This window comes from Sander vitreus, chromosome 17, assembly GCF_031162955.1.
Source record: "Sander vitreus isolate 19-12246 chromosome 17, sanVit1, whole genome shotgun sequence".
NCBI lineage: Eukaryota > Metazoa > Chordata > Actinopteri > Perciformes > Percidae > Sander > Sander vitreus.
In genome coordinates this window covers 113,110-130,700 of record NC_135871.1, presented here as the reverse complement: position 1 = coordinate 130,700, position 17,591 = coordinate 113,110, and the positions used below count along the sequence as shown (strand labels likewise).

At 41.7% G+C, this 17,591-nt stretch overlaps 1 protein-coding gene across 1 annotated transcript in view; it reads left to right on the top strand.

Moving 5' to 3' along the window:
* The first annotated feature begins 6,025 nt into the window (after positions 1–6,025).
* Positions 6,026–17,591, top strand: part of ttc27 (tetratricopeptide repeat domain 27) — a 97,702-nt gene continuing 86,136 nt past the window's right edge. Inside the window, exon 1 of the mRNA XM_078273225.1 lies at positions 6,026–6,301. Within this exon, the coding sequence (XP_078129351.1) occupies positions 6,211–6,301 (91 nt within the window). The 5' untranslated portion in view covers positions 6,026–6,210. The remainder of the gene's footprint in view (positions 6,302–17,591) is intronic.

Sequence of the window (17,591 nt, the reverse complement as noted above, 5' to 3'; positions counted from 1 at the left end):
ACTCAACTTCAGCAGCACTTCCACCAAGCTTTCCAGTTTCACTCCTATGTACTCTGAAGAGGGGTTCGTTCAGATATCATTCATAGCCTAACTTATGTAACGTTTTATACCTAAAAACGTGGTGAAAATGGATGTTTTATGGCTGTTGGCACCATATTCTGACGTATGCAGTGATAAGAGGATATATCTAAACTAAAATCCCCTCTGTAAAAAGCTTTGACTCAAATTTCAACAAAATAAAAGAAGAATTTGGAAGCTGGCTTCTACTTTGTGAATATTTTACTAGGCATAGTGAAGTTTTCAATATTTCAAATTACACAATATCTGGAATGTTTTTTTTTCATTAAGAATATCAAAATTAATTATTAACAATTGGATTGTAGATATCTGTAATTGTAGTGTTTCCTAATAATTTGATTGCAGATATTCAGACATTCAATAAGATAAGATAGACTTTATTGATCCCACACTGGATCAACTCCTGCCACGTCAAGTCAACATTATTTGTCAATTCTGCAATATGAGCCAGACATACAGAGCAACTGAAAATATGTTTCTCTCCGACCCACGGTGCAATATGCAATATGCACTTGTTGCAATATGAGAGAGATGCTGTCTTATCTGGATGAATGAGTAGGCATAATGAATATTAAATAATGTGGCTTTGATGAGCCTTTAGCTTTTAACATAACACATCTACGTAACCTACAGAAATATAATTACATTTCTATTTTAAATGCCTATGTAAGTTAATCTGAGCGGATCACATTTTGCCACAGTTGACAGCTGTTTCCACGCTGCGTTCAGCTGGGTGTAAAAACCTCATATGTAGCTTATGCTTTACTTACAGGCTGTATTGAAATATTAACAGATCTCAATACACTTAATCCATGTTGTACTGTTATTGAATTAACTTGTGATGCTGTTGCAAGAACGAAGACTGACAACGTAGGTGGCTGTATCGATGCCTGTTCACAATTGGCTACTGCAAACGTCAGTGTGGTTTCCTAAACTTTTCCGTTATCAGTGTTGTATTTGTAGCCTATCATTCTGTTATTAATCTGACTTAAAGTCTTGAGATGCTTTCATACAGGTATAAGTGAAACATACTTTCCGAGGTGTTCGCACGTAATGTGTGTGTAGATAGCTCTTGAACGCCTGATGCCAGATTCATTTGTGACACAACTTCTCTCCCGTTGATTGGGTTTTATATTGAATTCTACGGACGTGCATCATTCTGTCACTATGGTAGTGTACACTACACACTACTACTCATTCATTACATTTGGACAGGACTGTCAAACTCCCATTTTATAGCGATTTGGATATTAGGCGCAGGTGTGAAAAGGTGAAATATCAGGTTTGTGCTGGTGTCTTTGTTGTTAGCTTGTTTGTTATCTATAATAGGCCTACCTATAGGTTGGACACAGTTTTATAACTAACTAAAGCGTGAATGTCACTAGATAATCTAAACAATCGGTGTGTCCGTGGTTTACAGTCAGAGACCGTGGTAGAGACACACGACGTTACACTCGCCAGACAACGAGTGATATTTTCGTAACAAAACCGACTCATTTGTTCACGTACAGGTGCTGGTCATATAATTAGAATATCATGAACAAGTTGATTTATTTCAGTAATTCCATTCAAAAAGTGAAACTTGTATAATGTATACATTCATTCCACACAGACTGATATATTTCAAGTGTTTATTTCTTTTACTTTTGATGATTAGAACTGACAACTAATGAAAACCCCAAATTCAGTATCTCAGAAAATTAGAATATTGTGACAAGGTTCAATATTGACGACACCTGGTGCCACACTCTAATCAGCTGATTAACTCAAAACACCTGCAAAGGCCTTTAAATGGTCCCTCAGTCTAGTTCTGTAGGCTACACAATCATGGGGAAGACTGCTGACTGGACAGCTGTCCAAAAGACAACCATTGACACCTTGCACAAGGAGGGCAAGACACTAAAGGTCATTGCTAAAGAGGCTGGCTGTTCACAGAGCTCTGTGTCCAAGCACATTAATAGAGAGGCGAAGGGAAGGAAAAGATGTGGTAGAAAAAAGTGTACAAGCAATAGGGATAACCGCACCCTGGAGAGGATTGTGAAACAAAACCCATTCAAAAAATGTGGGGGGGGATTCACAAAGAGTGGACTGCAGCTGGAGTCAGAGCTTCAAGAACCACCACGCACAGACGTATGCAAGACCTGGGTTTCAGCTGTAGCATTCCTTGTGTCAAGCCACTCCTGAACAAGACCCAGCGTCAGAAGCGTCTCGCCTGGGCTAAAGACAAAAAGGACTGGACTGCTGCTGAGTGGTCCAAAGTTATGTTCTCTGATGAAAGTACATTTAGCATTTCCTTTGGAAATCAAGGTCCCAGAGTCTGGAGGAAGAGAGGAGAGGCACAGAATCCACGTTGCTTGAAGTCCAGTGTAAAGTTTCCACAGTCAGTGATGGTTTGGGATGCCATGTCATCTGCTGGTGTTGGTCCACTGTGTTTTCTGAGGTCCAGGGTCAACGCAGCCGTCTACCAGGAAGTTTTAGAGCACTTCATGCTTCCTGCTGCTGACCAACTTTATGGAGATGCAGATTTCATTTTCCAACAGGACTTGGCACCTGCACACAGTGCCAAAGCTACCAGTACCTGGTTTAAGGACCATGGTATCCCTGTTCTTAATTGGCCAGAAAATCTATGGGGTTAAGGTCAGGGCAGCAAACTGGTCTGACCTTAACCCCATAGAAAATCTATGGGGTATTGTGAAGAGGACCCAACCATGCAGAAGAGCTGAAGGCCACTATCAGAGCAACCTGGGCTCTCCTAACACCTGAGCAGTGCCACAGACTGATCGACTCCATGCCATGCCGCATTGCTGCAGTCATTCAGGCAAAAGGAGGCCCAACTAAGTACTGAGTGCTGTACATGCTCATACTTTTCATGTTCATACGTTTCAGTTGGCCAACATTTCTAAAAATCCTTTTTTGTATTGGTCTTAAGTAATATTCTAATTTTCGGAGATACTGAATTTGGGATTTTCATTAGTTGTCAGTTATAATCATCACAATTAAAAGAAATGAACATTTGAAATATATCACTGTGTGTGATGAATGAATATAATATACAAATTTCACTTTTTGAATGGAATTACTGACATAAATCAACTTTTTCAAGATATTCTAATTATATGACTAGCACCTGTATATCTGTCGGGTCCAAAACTACTGTCCCAGCAACCCGTTCCTACCGTAATGTTTCACAAGACCCCGACAAATGAATGTGAAAAAGAGGCAAATTGATCAGAATTGTTTACTGCAGCGGTGCAGCCCCGCCTCCAACATGTCACCAGTTAATTCAAAAACCAGTTAAACCGTAACACCGGCAGGTCACAATAGAGGTCAAGCAGTGGTGGGAGGAAGATGTGTTGGTCAAAGGAATGGCAGGGGACAAGCACCCCTTCTGAGAGGTGGTCGTGGGCCTCGTTTGAGATGTGTGGGGGAACGTGGTAGACGACAAGGCCACGGACCGAGACAGCAACAGCAAAGAGCGTCCAATGAAATCCGAGCAATAGTTGTAGACCATGTCATAAATCGTGGCATGACAATGACTGAGGCGGCTACAGTGATTCAACCAAACCTCAGAAGATCAACTGTGGCCTCAATAATCAGAACTTTCCGCAATGAGAACCGGTAAGCCTTCAGCATGCACTAAACATTCTGCTACTCTCAGTTGTCAAATGACTACACACCAATGTGTATCACAGAGTAGGCGATGCGACTAAGTGTGTTCTTATTGTAATGTCCCCTGTAGAATTGAGATCAGGCCAAATAGGTGAGGCAGAGGCAAAATTCTGACTAACAAGAGCAGGCTGTGGTTGATTTGGTTCGGGCCAGAAATGATATTCGCCTTACAGAAATGAATAACTATTACATGCATGCTGAAAAGGCACCCGGTGTCTTTAAAACAACTATACTGTGTGCCTTTTGAAAGAAATGCAGACTGAGTGAAGCAAATGAGGACTGAGTATGTTCAGTTTCAAGATGGCTGTTGTAAAAAAAATCTACATTGTACAGTAATCAGTAAACCTCTTTCTAAAATGTATTTTTAGAGGGTGATGGAGCTGGATGCTGATGACAACCATCACAAATTCATATATTTGAATGAGGCAGGCTTTAACCTGGCCAAGACAAGGAGAGGTCAGCGGGCAACCATCCAAGTACCTGGACAACGTGGGGCCAACATTACCATGTGTGGGGCTATATCACAAGATGTGGTGGGACGCAGACCTCGTATTGGATCATACAATGCAGCTCTCCTTGTAACCTTCCTTGATGAGTTTGATCAGGTCTGTAGAGCTGATGGCGTGACCTATGCTATGTCATGGACCTTTTTCACAGCAGACATGTTGACTTGTCATAGTAGGAAAATCACAGCTGAAATTGATAACCTTAACGATGGCTCAGTTCCATCTAGTGTCCAGTAAGCTATTTCAGTGAGTCAGCATGAACAACACCAGGGCCTCTCCTAAGTGGAATGCAGCCATCATTAATGGTTTTGAATACATCTGTGCTGTTCCTACTATGACATGTCAACATGTCTGCTGTGAAAAAGGTCTATAATGTGGGATAATGTCAGGTTTCACCATGCTCATATGGTGCAAGCATTGTTTCAGGCCCATGCACAATTTTAGCACCCTGTATTTACCCCCATACTCTCCTTTCCTTAACCCGATTGAGGATTTTTTTTCTCCACATGGAGATGGAGGGTTTATGATAGGCGCCCTCATAAACAAGTCACTCTTCTCCAGGCCATGGATGACGCATGCAATGACATCACAGCAGACCAGTGTCAGGCCTGGATTCGCCATCCCCGAAGGTTTTTTTCCCAAGATGTTTGGCTAATGAAAACATCCATTGTGGTGTAGGTGAGAACCTGCGGCCAAATCCACAAGACAGAGTTGATGAAAATGTAGAAGTACAGTAATCACTTCTTTGTTTAGCTTTTTACAGTACAAGCAAGCAAGTTGAGGAACACTGCATTTGACAGTACTGCCTTTTCTATTTTGAAGCTAATTATTTTGCTTTGATTCAAATAAACCTATGTTGTGATTGTACTGTATTTTTTTTCATCAATACATTTCAGATTTTGTTCAATGATTCCACTGTGTCTGTAGTATTCTCTCTACTACTGCAGTACTTTTACAGGGATGCATTTACATGTAGTACCATAATGAAACATGTATCACCTATTTTGTGCTACAATATTTAATGATTGTACGAACAATGACCCAGTGAAACTATGAGTAGCTTGTGTGTGGCTGATCTAAAGTAACGTTTCACAATCAGTTTTTTTGAACCAATGAGTGTGCCAGTGCAAGATTTCTTTAAATATATGAATGCACAATGCAATGTTATAAACATTATTTAGAGTTTTGTATCTAGAGTTTTGAAAAATGACATCAAGGTTCTGAAATTAGTAGCAACGTGATTGTAAAAAACTGTATGTAGAAGACATTTCATTTTCATTCATTTATTGAAGAGGCATTATCTTATCATGTCATATTATCATTATTAATGACAATATGACTCTCTTTTAAAATGAGTTTTAAACTGACTAAAACTGTTTGTTCATGTAGGCTAACTGAAAAGGTTGGGCAAATGTTGAGTAATGCCTTATATAACAGTCTCCCGTCGTTGTCACCATGAGCTGTTAGAATAAACAGGTTAACGGGGGGGCTAAACCATGCAGCATCTTAAAAAGGAAACTAACAAACGAATCCAAAGCTCAATAAGTTATATTCTTCATTTGCAATAGTGGTGTGAGTTCATTTTTGTGTCCAGTGCTTTTGAGAGCTTGTTCAAAGGCTCAGCCTGGCCTAGCATACTGCAGAATAAAACGATGTAACTGTTTTATACTGCATACTACTGATGAACGCAGTACCGTCTGTAGTATGTAGTACTTAGGCGATTTCGAAAACGGCCACAGAACCGCCACACAAGTCTCCATTCGATTAGTCCCCCCATAATGCAATGCGCATCTGTCATGGCTGCTCACTGATGCCACTTGCACCACATGGGTGGAAATAAACATTTGAAGTGAGACTAAGAAACACCGACTTGGCTCATTAGAAAGCGATTAATCGCCGGCTTTGACCTAGGAACGTCCAGACTGAAGCTCTTCACCGGGGACCGGAGTCGGTAGGAATGCCGCTGGACGTAGAGATCCCCGTCCTCCGGGGCTTTTTAACAGCGAGCGAGGCGGCGGAATGGAAGCAGAATATTTTCAGAACTGCAGGTGAGACACCAGGCTGTCTTTTCTTATTTCCATCACTGTGAGCAGATCGTGTTATTTAACGAGCGCTCTGTATGGCTACACTGGCACATTGAGAAAGTGACATTTCAGCTTCTACGCGCCGCGGCGGTGTAACGTTAGAGGCTTTCCCCGGGGATGAACTCACGGGTACGTTGTACGGCACCGGTTTAGCCGTTTCATGGTAACGTTAATGACGGCTTTTTAATGTCATGCTAACGAAAGATATGGCTCCGCTACAGTCAAAAGGAATTGATATGAATTTAATATTTAGCTAAGCGAGCTGTTAGCAACAGTACGTGCCGTGCTCTCGTGTGTGTCGGACCCCAGGGTGAATTGGTCTTACTCGTGGGCAACAACAGTACCTCTCGCACGAAGTAACCTTAATACTTGATAGCGATTTTAAATGTTCCTCTCAAATAATACCGAGATGGAGTTTTGAGTGCAGTTTAGATTTTGCTTTTGCGACTTGAGGTTTAGCCTAAGTGCTAGCTAGCTGCATGGAAACCCCTGTTCTGTTGTTACATCGTTTTGCAAGGCTATGTGCCGAATCGGGTTTATTTCTCTGCTGGAGTCTGGCGTGACGTCTCGTTCATACACATGTGTGAGTATCTACACTGGAGCGCTAGCAGCAGCAGAGCCAGAGCTTACTGCCTGCCATGGCTAGCAGACACATTAGCACAGCTGTAGTTTACACTACATTCTACATGTGCTGTCAAGCTAGTTCTCTCTGTCTCTAGCGTCACCTGTGTTAACCCTGTGTGTGTGTGTTTTATGTCCGGCGGTCAGCTTTGAATACTCCGACTGTCTCTTCTCTCAAACTGTATGGTTGGAACTTTGGCCCGGTTGTTTCGGGGCCACGTGTTTCTATTATTTTAGCAGGCAGCGGATGAACACTGATTAAATAGGACCGTGGACAGAGTAGGGATGTCACATACAAGAAACCTAGTAGTTGGTACCGATACCACCAAAAGTACACGATATTCGATACCAAAGTCAACAGTGTGTGTGAGAAAAAAAAACTTATACTTAAACATGAATTCCTTTATTTTAACATTTGAACATAAACTCACAACAATAGTGGCCACAGTCACATAATGGAAAAAGATATTACAAAATAGATATAGGATACATATTAAAACAGTAGTTTTAATATAGTGCCATGTAGCCTTCAAAGAATAAATAAAATGAAACTATTACAAAATAGATCAATTACAAAATCACAAACAATTTAGGGTTTTAACAATAAGGATTGCCGGATGGCCCCGGGGTAAGTAGAACGCCATGTCCGGCTAGTAAATAAAACAAGAGGTAGAAAAAGAGTTTCAATAATTTCCGATCATCGTAATATAAATCACGTTCTCTTGCCCCGTCAGAGAATGCTTGTTGAATGATTTAATCTGAATGTGCTGTTGGCCAATCAAGAATTAAGGTGGTGCTAGTGATGCATGACTGACTGACTTTTAGAAGATGATGATGATGGCTGCGTACGAGCTAAAGTGAGAGTGTTTGAAGTGTCCTGGAAGTAGTTTTCTTGGGTGGCAGTAGAGGAAGTCGATGAACTAACTAATATAATAATTTACTCGAAAAAATAAATAAATTCCTTAACGTTGAACCCTGCCAAAAGTTCAACTTTTAGCACTGTACTATCCTGATGGACAGTTTCCTCTGGCTGATACTGGCAAAACAAGACTTATTCTAGTTATCAAACCTACTGTCTGACAAGGACTAAGAAAACAGTGCAGGTGCTAACCCAATGTAAACGTCTGTTTCCTATGCTAATAAAGCCCCTTTCAATTGGATCAGCTGTTTTCAGTGAGGGGATAGGCATGTGATCCCACTGGGAGATTGGTCTTTACCACTGCATAACTTCTTCTCTTTGTTTTGGTAGGGGTAGTGTTTGGTGACTTCGTTGTCTGCTTTACATTTACCTGGCAGTTCTTTCACAAAGTTGTCCATGCAGAACCATGCATTATTTATTTATATTCAGTGTCGGCGCTGAGGAAAAGCCTCTAAAATGGCATGCAGATGATTAGTGTTGGGCATCGAGAACCGATTCCTACTTGGAATCGTTTCAAAAATTACGATTCCAGTGGAATCGTTTCTTTATTGGAATCGTTTGGGAGGATTTGGTTTCAAATCTGATCATGGGTTCCAAAAAGGCTCTTGTTGTGATGCAGCCTTGGAGCTCAGTAAGCAGCGCTCTAGTCTGGCTTTATTTCACGTTGAAAAAGCTGTAAAACTGCAAACCATCATTGAATCAAAATAAAACTTTCCTCTTATTTGTGAAAATAAGCATGTGACCCGTTTCAACTCCACCCTCAAAGAATCGGAATCGAGAATCGATAAGAACCGGAATCAAAAGGAAGAATCGCAATTGGAATCAGAATCGTTAAAATCCAAACGCTGCCCAACCCTACAGATGATCACAGGACAATAAAACTCTGGATTAAACCCAGACTAATGAAACTGATTTCAAGTATAATGCAAGTCGTCAAGGCTGTGTGAACCAGCCCACCTATTCAGTGACAGGAGAAACCAGCGGACTGTGACTATGTGCAGTTTCAGTTAAAGACTAGCTTGTACACAGTAGGCCTATAGAATGACCATGCTTGTCTGAGATATTCCTGTTCATCTTGGATCTACATTACTGCTCAGCTCTGTACGCTTTTGCTAATTTAATTCACCATTGCCTTATTAACTGCAGCTCATTACTTGAATGCTTATGAATTATGGACTAATTTGAGGGCCTCTGTCTTGTTTTCCATAATTGCTGCCATTTCATTGGCAGACCTGAAGAGAAGCTGAAATGTCATTAAACAAGTGGCCATACCTCAGGCTTTCATTTTCCCCCTCATAAAGCCAGAGCCCATCCTTCTCCCCGTCATCCCCCCTCCCTTCTCACTATGATATTATGGAGAGATGACATTAACATCTCCACACCTCTATTACGAGATAAGATAAGATGGACTTCATTAATCCCACACTGGGGAAATTCCTGTGCTACAGCAGCTCAAATGAAAAAAATGTACACACATCAGAATAACACAAATACACATTAAGTAGACATAGGAGAAAAAAACATTAAGTAGACATAGGAGAAAAATATACATTAAGTATAAGAAATAGAAAAAATAGAATTAGTTATAATAATAATAGTAATAAATCAAAATTTACACAAACACCCTTCTATAGACAGACAGTGTATAAACACAGATATACAGATGAGTAACGTGCGGATGAATATAAATAAAAGGGTGCAAGATAGGACCCCTTAAGTGGAAGCTACTTTTTTCCCCATTACGTGCAAACTATTTGTGAAAAAGACCATGGCTTTGAGCAGACTGGATTGGCTGAGTGGTATGACATAAGTGTTGTCTTTTACTGGTGTTTAAAGGCTGCATTACATTTCACACACATTACAGTCACTCTGCTCTAGTTCTTGTGATGCTGAGATCATTAAGTCTGTGTATTGTGTGTATTTGTGCTGCTGTGCTTTCCCATAGGCTGATAGTTGATGGTTTGGCTTTGTTAATCCTTACTGTAGAGAGCTCAAGCATAACTATGTCCAGAAAATACGCCAACCACTGTTTTATACAAAGATAGATATAGATGTATCTGGGATTCTGTGACTGGCCTGGAGGTGTGCCTAAATGGGCTAAATCTGCCTTCATGTGAGAATGTGAGCATAGCTCGTCAATTTTTTGATAGGACAGCTGAAGACATGAAGCACACGCTCAACCAGGTGAGCCACCCAGGTGCCCCCATACCTCGTCTTTGACACCCCTTCCTGCTCTGGCTGGACTTTTATGGATTTGGAGATATGGGATGAGACCATTTCTTTTCTATTGATAAGTTTGGAGTTGCGTTGCATAATCCATTTCTTCTGTGAAGCTGTGCAGATGCATCTGTCTCACACCCTTTGCGTAACCCCACTGCGTCTGCTCGGCTCACTCGCTCACACCAGGCTTCAACAATAAGGCCTGCCCGATGCACCGCTGCCAGTCCCAAAAAACATCCACCTCGGGGGCACCAACTTTATCCCTTGATTTAAAAAAAATCCAAGGAAAGATAGCAGAGCAGGTTTTGGGATAATTATGTTTGTAATAAGTGTTAATGCTGTTCATGAAGCTGGCTCAGTCAGCTGGAAATTGTTTTAATTCCTTGAGCCGCATAAGAGATTGCATATTAGTTTTAGCATTTGAGACATGCTGAGTTGTCTGAAGATCAGCTGAATGTTGTTCTCTTGGATTTAAAGTAGGGCTGAACGATTTTTGAAAATAATCTAATTGCGATTTTTTTTTTCAAAAAATTGCGATTGTGATTCAATATGCGATTATTTTTTAAGCTCTTTGTCTTCTGTATTATTCAATGAAGACAAGCAATACATCATTGTATAGTATGAACAACACAAGATTAGATAGATTAAACAAACTGTTCTTTCCTGGAGGCCAGGCCTGGATGTGATGATGACATTAGGTGATGCATGAAATTTATATGAATGACATCTTTTATTGAACTACTTCAGTCCCAGTAGTATACTGAGCACTGACCGCCTGGTGGAAACATTCATATGAAAGTCAGAAACTAATCACACAAACTAAAGGGCAGGTTGCAGAAATGTAAAAACAAATATGTGGCTTTACCACACTTAGTAGTATTTACATTTAATTATCATTTACTGTAATAAACATGTGGATTGCACTTTTTAAACACTGTCTTTACTAGACAGTTAAATAAGTAAAATAGTATAGTATATACAGTATATACAACGGTGTATTTTTTTTACAGCGCACACAGAGGAGCTGCCTCCGGCCCCCCCCTCCCCCTCATGAAGTTGCGTGCCGTGTGCATGACAGCGTCAACATTGCACTCCCACTCAGAGACAGAGAGGCTATCGTTACGTTAGCAGTAGCATGCTGCTGGTGTTCTTGCCGTGGGATTAACTGTACTAATATAACAGTTGAAACAACGCAGCCACGCTGCTGTGAAAGCCCCGTGGCAGTCTCCTCCACTCCATATCTTTATAACGGAGCTAGCTAACTGGAGCTAACCGCTAATCAGAGCTAATGGTTGCTAACCGAGCCTTCAGTTCTGCGTGCCTGTAGCCATTAACTGCATCTATGGACTCCAGCCCGAATAAAACCCTTCATTTTATTAAAATGGCTGTACAAGTTTTAAACTACAACTCAGAGTTGTTTGAATGACAGAAATCTGCTAAAGGTACGACGTAGCTTTAGCGTGCTAAGTTGATGCTTTCTCTGCGGGTGCAGACTGATTTGCTCTTGCGAGTCACCTGACATCACGTCTTAACATATCGCGATATCGCAAATAGTTAATCGTTCAGCCCTAATTTAAAGAGGTGTTTTTTCGAAGAGGTAAAAACCATCATGGAGAAGGGTTGAAGCCGACGTTGTTTCTTTTGTCATTACTCACCTTTTTGTGTATTAAGGACTGTCCGTGAGACATTTGGACTGTTTCTGTAAGCCAGGCTTGGTCATGCAGCTCAGCTTCTTCCCTCCCTCTCTCTGTTCTCTCCAAGCAATGCTAATGAGCCAAGCCAGTCTGCCTCCTCGAATAAAAAGGTAATGAAAAGGCTGGGAGATGTTGAACCAAGAACACCACAATTATTTCTTGTCTGGAAGCAGTAGCCCAGCCGCCCTCTGTTCTTTCATTAATCATCATTTCTTCACCATGTCACCATCAGCCTCTTCAGCTGCTATCATTCGGTGTATAAGGAACATAAACACAATTTAATCTTTCTATTAAATTAAGAGAATAGGTTTTTTAATTACTGCAAACAGGAAATGCAGCTTTGTTATGTTTATATATGAATGGCCACATTATAGATCTCTAAGGCCGTCAACATAAAGTGAAGCATGAGCTCAACCAAAACTAGGGTAGACGTTTTTTAAACAGCAGTAGCCTATAACAGCTCAGTTCCTAATGGAAAGATGAGTTTTTCTACTACACATTAAAGTGCAGTGTGTGAAATACAATGAAAGGAATATGGCTGCATTATTTATGAAAAGGAAAAGTGCCACTGGGTTATTAAAAAATAAAACGCATTAAGTTCAGCAAAACCCAAACACACAATGTACACTCATGCAAGAATACAAACACTACAAAAATACACTTCAGGATTCACTTGTGGCTGAAATGTCTGCAGATATTGTAGCGCGGCTCAAGTAACGTTACTTTAATCCCATGCTGAAACCGGCATCCTCCACCACTGCCCATCTTGGGCTATAAACCTGCCCAGTGCTTTAGTTGTCAATGTGCATGGAGAGGCTGCAGTAAGAAGACACACTGGTGCCATGTCTCCGTAAATGCACCGTTATAATGGAAGTAGGGCTGAATAATTTGGGGGAAAAAATCAATCATTGTTACTTTTTCTGCCAGATACAGGATTACAATTCGATTTGCGATTTAAAAAAATAAAAAAATAAATAAAATAAAAATCCTGCCGAAATCCAAGAAGATGTGAGTGTGGGGGTGGGGATGTTTGTTTTTGCAGACGGAATCTGCGGCGAAATTTCGTAGACCACCGGCCCTCGGGGGGCGGGGGAGAGATGAATGCTCGGAAATAAGAGGTTGCTGTGGCCCGCTGTACAGGTTAGTTTGACCAGCAGGCAGCAGTGGTGGCCGGAGCGAGCAGCAGCCGTAGCGGGCTATTAGACCGGCCGGAGCAGGGCAGCGGCCAGAGCGGGCGATCATGGGGGGGACATTCTCAGCGGTGAAACGCAAACAGGGGGCTGGAGTATAGCTAACCTAGCTAGGTGGAAAGCTAACGCTAGCCGCCCACCTGTTCCATCAATCCTGCTTGCAAGTATCCGCTCATTAGACAAAAACTGGACTACATCCAACTTCAACACAACTCCCAACGCGAGTTCAGAGACTGCTGTGTTTTAGTTGTTGTGGAAACATGGCTGATCAACGGTGTAGCGGACTATCCAGCCTGCTGCTCTGTCACCGGGTAAGAGTGGATGAATGAATGAAACCTTTATTTCCCCAAAGGGAATTTGTTTTGCACTCAAGGGAGCCACATTAAACATTAAACATTAAGCACATACAACAGTAAACAGTAAATAACCATAAACAATAAAAACCACACCAAACATCTGACAACAATGAAGTCTGGAAAACAGAAAAACAGAACATCAACAACGACAACATCAACAACACAGCAATGGTGGGGACATGCAGTCATCAATCAATAACTAAAATGATTCCATGAATAATTAAATAAATAATCAATCAATCGTGCACCATGTCTATGTGCCTGTGTGATCTGTTCAGTAACTGAATGCTCCTCAGCACAAATGATGTAATGGCACGTTTGGTTTTTGTTAGGGGCATTCAAAATCTACGTCCAGAGGAGAGGGGGGAGAACTCTGAGAAAAGTGGGTGGGATGGATCATCCAGTATCCTCAGGGCCAGATTGAGGGTATACTGTTCTGTGAGGTTGGAGATGCTTTTAACGTTGGATCCGGTAATTTTCCTGCCCATTTTAGTTACCTTGTCCAGCATGTTCCTATTCTGGACAGAAAGGACCCCCCCCGCCCAGCACTGGATGGCGAAAGTCACCACACTCTGAATAAAAGTTAAAGTGCTCATATTATACTCATTTTCAGGTTCATAACTGTATTTTAAGGTTGTACCAGAACAGGTTTACATGGTTTAATTTTCAAAAAACACCATATTTTTGTTGTACTGCACAGCTCTCTCTCACTGCTGCAGATCCTCTTTTCACCTGGTCTCTGTTTTAGCTACAGAGTGAGACCTCTTTTCTTCTTCTGTACTATCTTTGATTGCACTCACACATGCTCAGTAGCTCAGATGTAGATCATGTCAGCTAGCTAGCTCCATAGACAGTAAAAGAAAGGCTGTTTCTCCACCTTCAGTCAGTTACAAGGCAGGATTAGCTGGGAGACTTCTTCTAAATGAGGGCGCACATGGAAGTAGTTCTTTAGTAGATTATGGTGAACTTGTGTGTTTTGTAGCAGTGCTTTGCTATTGAGAACGAGGTAGCATGCTAGCATTAGAATTATCGTTAGCATGCTAACGCTACGAGCTAACGGTTGCGGTTAGCCAGCTCGTTTCGGCTTGTGACGTCACAAGCCGTGCCGATTTTGACCAGCTGACCCGGAGACTGAAGGCAGGATACATTCAGAAACCGTATCTCACTCAGAACAGCATGGAGGGATTTTTTTCAACGTTTGTATGCGTGTGGAAGCACCAGAGACACAAAAGAACACCCCAAATCCCAGAAAAAGTGTTTTTTTCATAATAATGGCACTTTAAATAAAACAATGTCAGAGTTGTTGTCTGCATTAAAACTACGAAGTTTCCTTAACAAATATAGTCTTGCTGTGCTTTTGAATATCTTGCTAATGTGTTGGCCGACCAGGTGAGTTTGTAATCAATAATAGTGCCCAGATATTTATACTCCTCCACAGTCTCAATGACTGTCCCGTCAATAGTAACTGGTTGCAGTGGAGGGGGCCTTTTCCTAAAATCAATCACCATTTCTTTTGTTTTTGAAATGTTTAAAATGAGTGCGTTTTGATTGCACCATTCATGGAAGTGGTCAACCTCAGTCCTGTAGTCCTGTTCGTTATCTGTTAAAAAGCCAACTAGGGCAGCATCATCTGCAAACTTAATCAGTGAGCAGTTGGAATGGTGGCTGACACAGTCATTAGTATATCAAATAAATAACAATGGTGATAAAACACATCCTTGTCATGATGGTTCTTGACTGACTGTGACCCGCCCTCACATACTGTTGTCTGCCTGTTAAAAAGTCCTGAATCCACATTACAAGAGTGAGGTTTACAGCCATGTTTGTCAGCTTCTCCATCAACATGTGTGACTGGATGGTGTTGAAAGCTGAAGAGAAGGCTGCAAACAGGATGCGTACATGAGAGGCAGGTGTTTCAAGGTGTTTGTAAATTCCATTCAGGAGGGTTGAGACAGCACCTTCCCCTCCCCTTTTCTCTCTGTAAGCAAACTGTAATGTGTCCATGTGAGCTTGGGATTGTGTTTTGAGAGGAGTTAAAATAATCAGCTCAAAGCACTTCATAGCAACAGAAGTGAGTGCCACTGGTCTAAAATTGTTCATTCCAATTGGTTTGGGTTTCTTAGGAAGTGGTCAAATTTCCGCTGTTTTCCATATCGCTGGGACTTTGTGTGTGTCAAGTGATTTCTGAAACAGTCCTCTGAACACTGGGCTCAGTTGTTCTTTGCAGCTCTTTAGGATGGTGCCTTCCAGCCTGTCAGGGCCGGCAGCTTTCCTTGTCCTTATATGGGAAAATATCCGCCCCACTTCCTCACAGCTTACCCTGATTGGTACACTTCCTTTTCCGTCGAGGCTGATTGGATTGGCTGGCACGTCACACTCCCATCTCGCAAAGTGTTCATTCAGGGCATTCGCTTGCTCGACTGTATGTACCGGGGTGTTTGAGTGGTGATTTTGACCTAATGATAGTTTTAATACCCCTCCACACCATACGCGAGTTATTTTCCTTTAGTTGTTGTTCAACTTTGTCTTTATATTGTCTCTTTCCCTGTTTTGATTTCCGTCTGTATTTCCTTCTGAATCAGCTTCCCTCCATGCCTGTCGTTTGCTTTAACTGCTCTTTCTTTATCCACTAACGGTTTCTTAATTCCGGTTGTAATCCAAGGTTTTCAATTAGCAAACTGTTTCACACGTTTTGTCGGGATCACATTATCCACACAAAAGTTAATATATGACGTTACAACATCCGCATGGTAGTCAAGGTCTATACTGTCAAAAACGCTCCACTCCGTGCAGTCAAAACAGCCCACCCCACACGCGCACTGATGTGATTTTAGGTTTTTCCCTTTTTCATTTTTGTCGGTAAGAGGGCAGTAAAAAGACAGTGTTATGATCTGACCCGCCTATCGGTGGTTTGTTGACTGCTTTGTAGGCATTTTTTATATTGCCATAACCTAGATCGATTGTTTTTGCATCCTCGCGTGGCACACTTCACATATTGCTGATAGTGGGGTAGTGCAGATGACAAGGAGCAGCCATTAAAGTCACCCAGAATAAGTTTAGGAGTGTCTGGGGACGCTGCCTCCAATTCTTGTATATGGTAATATATCGCATCTGCAGCCGCTTTGTAGTTTGCCCAAAACTCTCGTGATAAATATGTGGGTCTTAGGGAAACCGATAGGAGTTCTAGGTTTGGGGAATTTATGGTGTGTCTAATGATATGGTGTCTACACCACTTGGTATTAATGTACATGCATAGTCCTCCACCGACCGATTTCCCAGTTGCTTGTTGTTCTCTGTCAAGTCTTAACGGTGTACCAAAGACCGTCATTGTTCACTGTACAGTTTAACCAAGTCTCACTGAAGCATAGCAGACAACTGTCTCTGAATTCATACAGGTATTGCGTAGAGGCATGGAGTTCATCTAATTTGTTCCTTGGCGATCTCACATTAGAGAGGACTATAGTTGGTAGTGGGGGTTTAGATCCTCTTGCCCGAACGCAGTGTTTAATTCCACCTCTCGAACCACGCTTTCTCTTTGTCCTGATAGATCGCTGTTCAGTTGGACGTAGGCATTCCAAAGGAAAGTCTGTTGGAGGTGTCCACTGCAGCTGTGTTGTTAGGCCCAGCTGGAGTAGTTGACCTCTACTGTAGATTATCCTGAATGGCTCGGTGTTTGACAGGAGTAGAGAGAGTAGAGTGATCGCCAGAAATAGTTTCAAGTAAGCCATGTTACTGTCCATTGTTTGTCTCCAATTGCAGACGTTTACATTCGTTTACACACGACTTGACACCGAAGGACCGTAATAAATAAACAAACAAACAAACAAACAAAAACAACGGATACTAACAGATACTGACCAAACAATCAGAGCTCCCATCTGCATGTCAGCCGCAGAGCAGCGCCAGATGGGCTGTGTTAACACGGACTGGTGCCGAAATGAGCTGCTTGTATCCAACTAGCTAACTGCTGGTGGAGTTTGTGACTAGTTAAATGCCGACCATTCTATATTCCACGCAAATTTACGGCTGTGTTTATACTCGGCTACATTTAGCTATTGCACACACACGTAAAGTTCAGCTAACGCATACTAGCATTAGTGCTTGGTGGGCTGTAAACACCTGTTTCTTGTGTCGTTTTTATATAATGTCGTTTTTATATATTTTAAATGTGTAACCACTAGCGCCACGGTGAAACGTTGTTTCATGTATACGGTTGAAATGACAAAACACATTTGGGTTGAGTTGAGTGCTGCC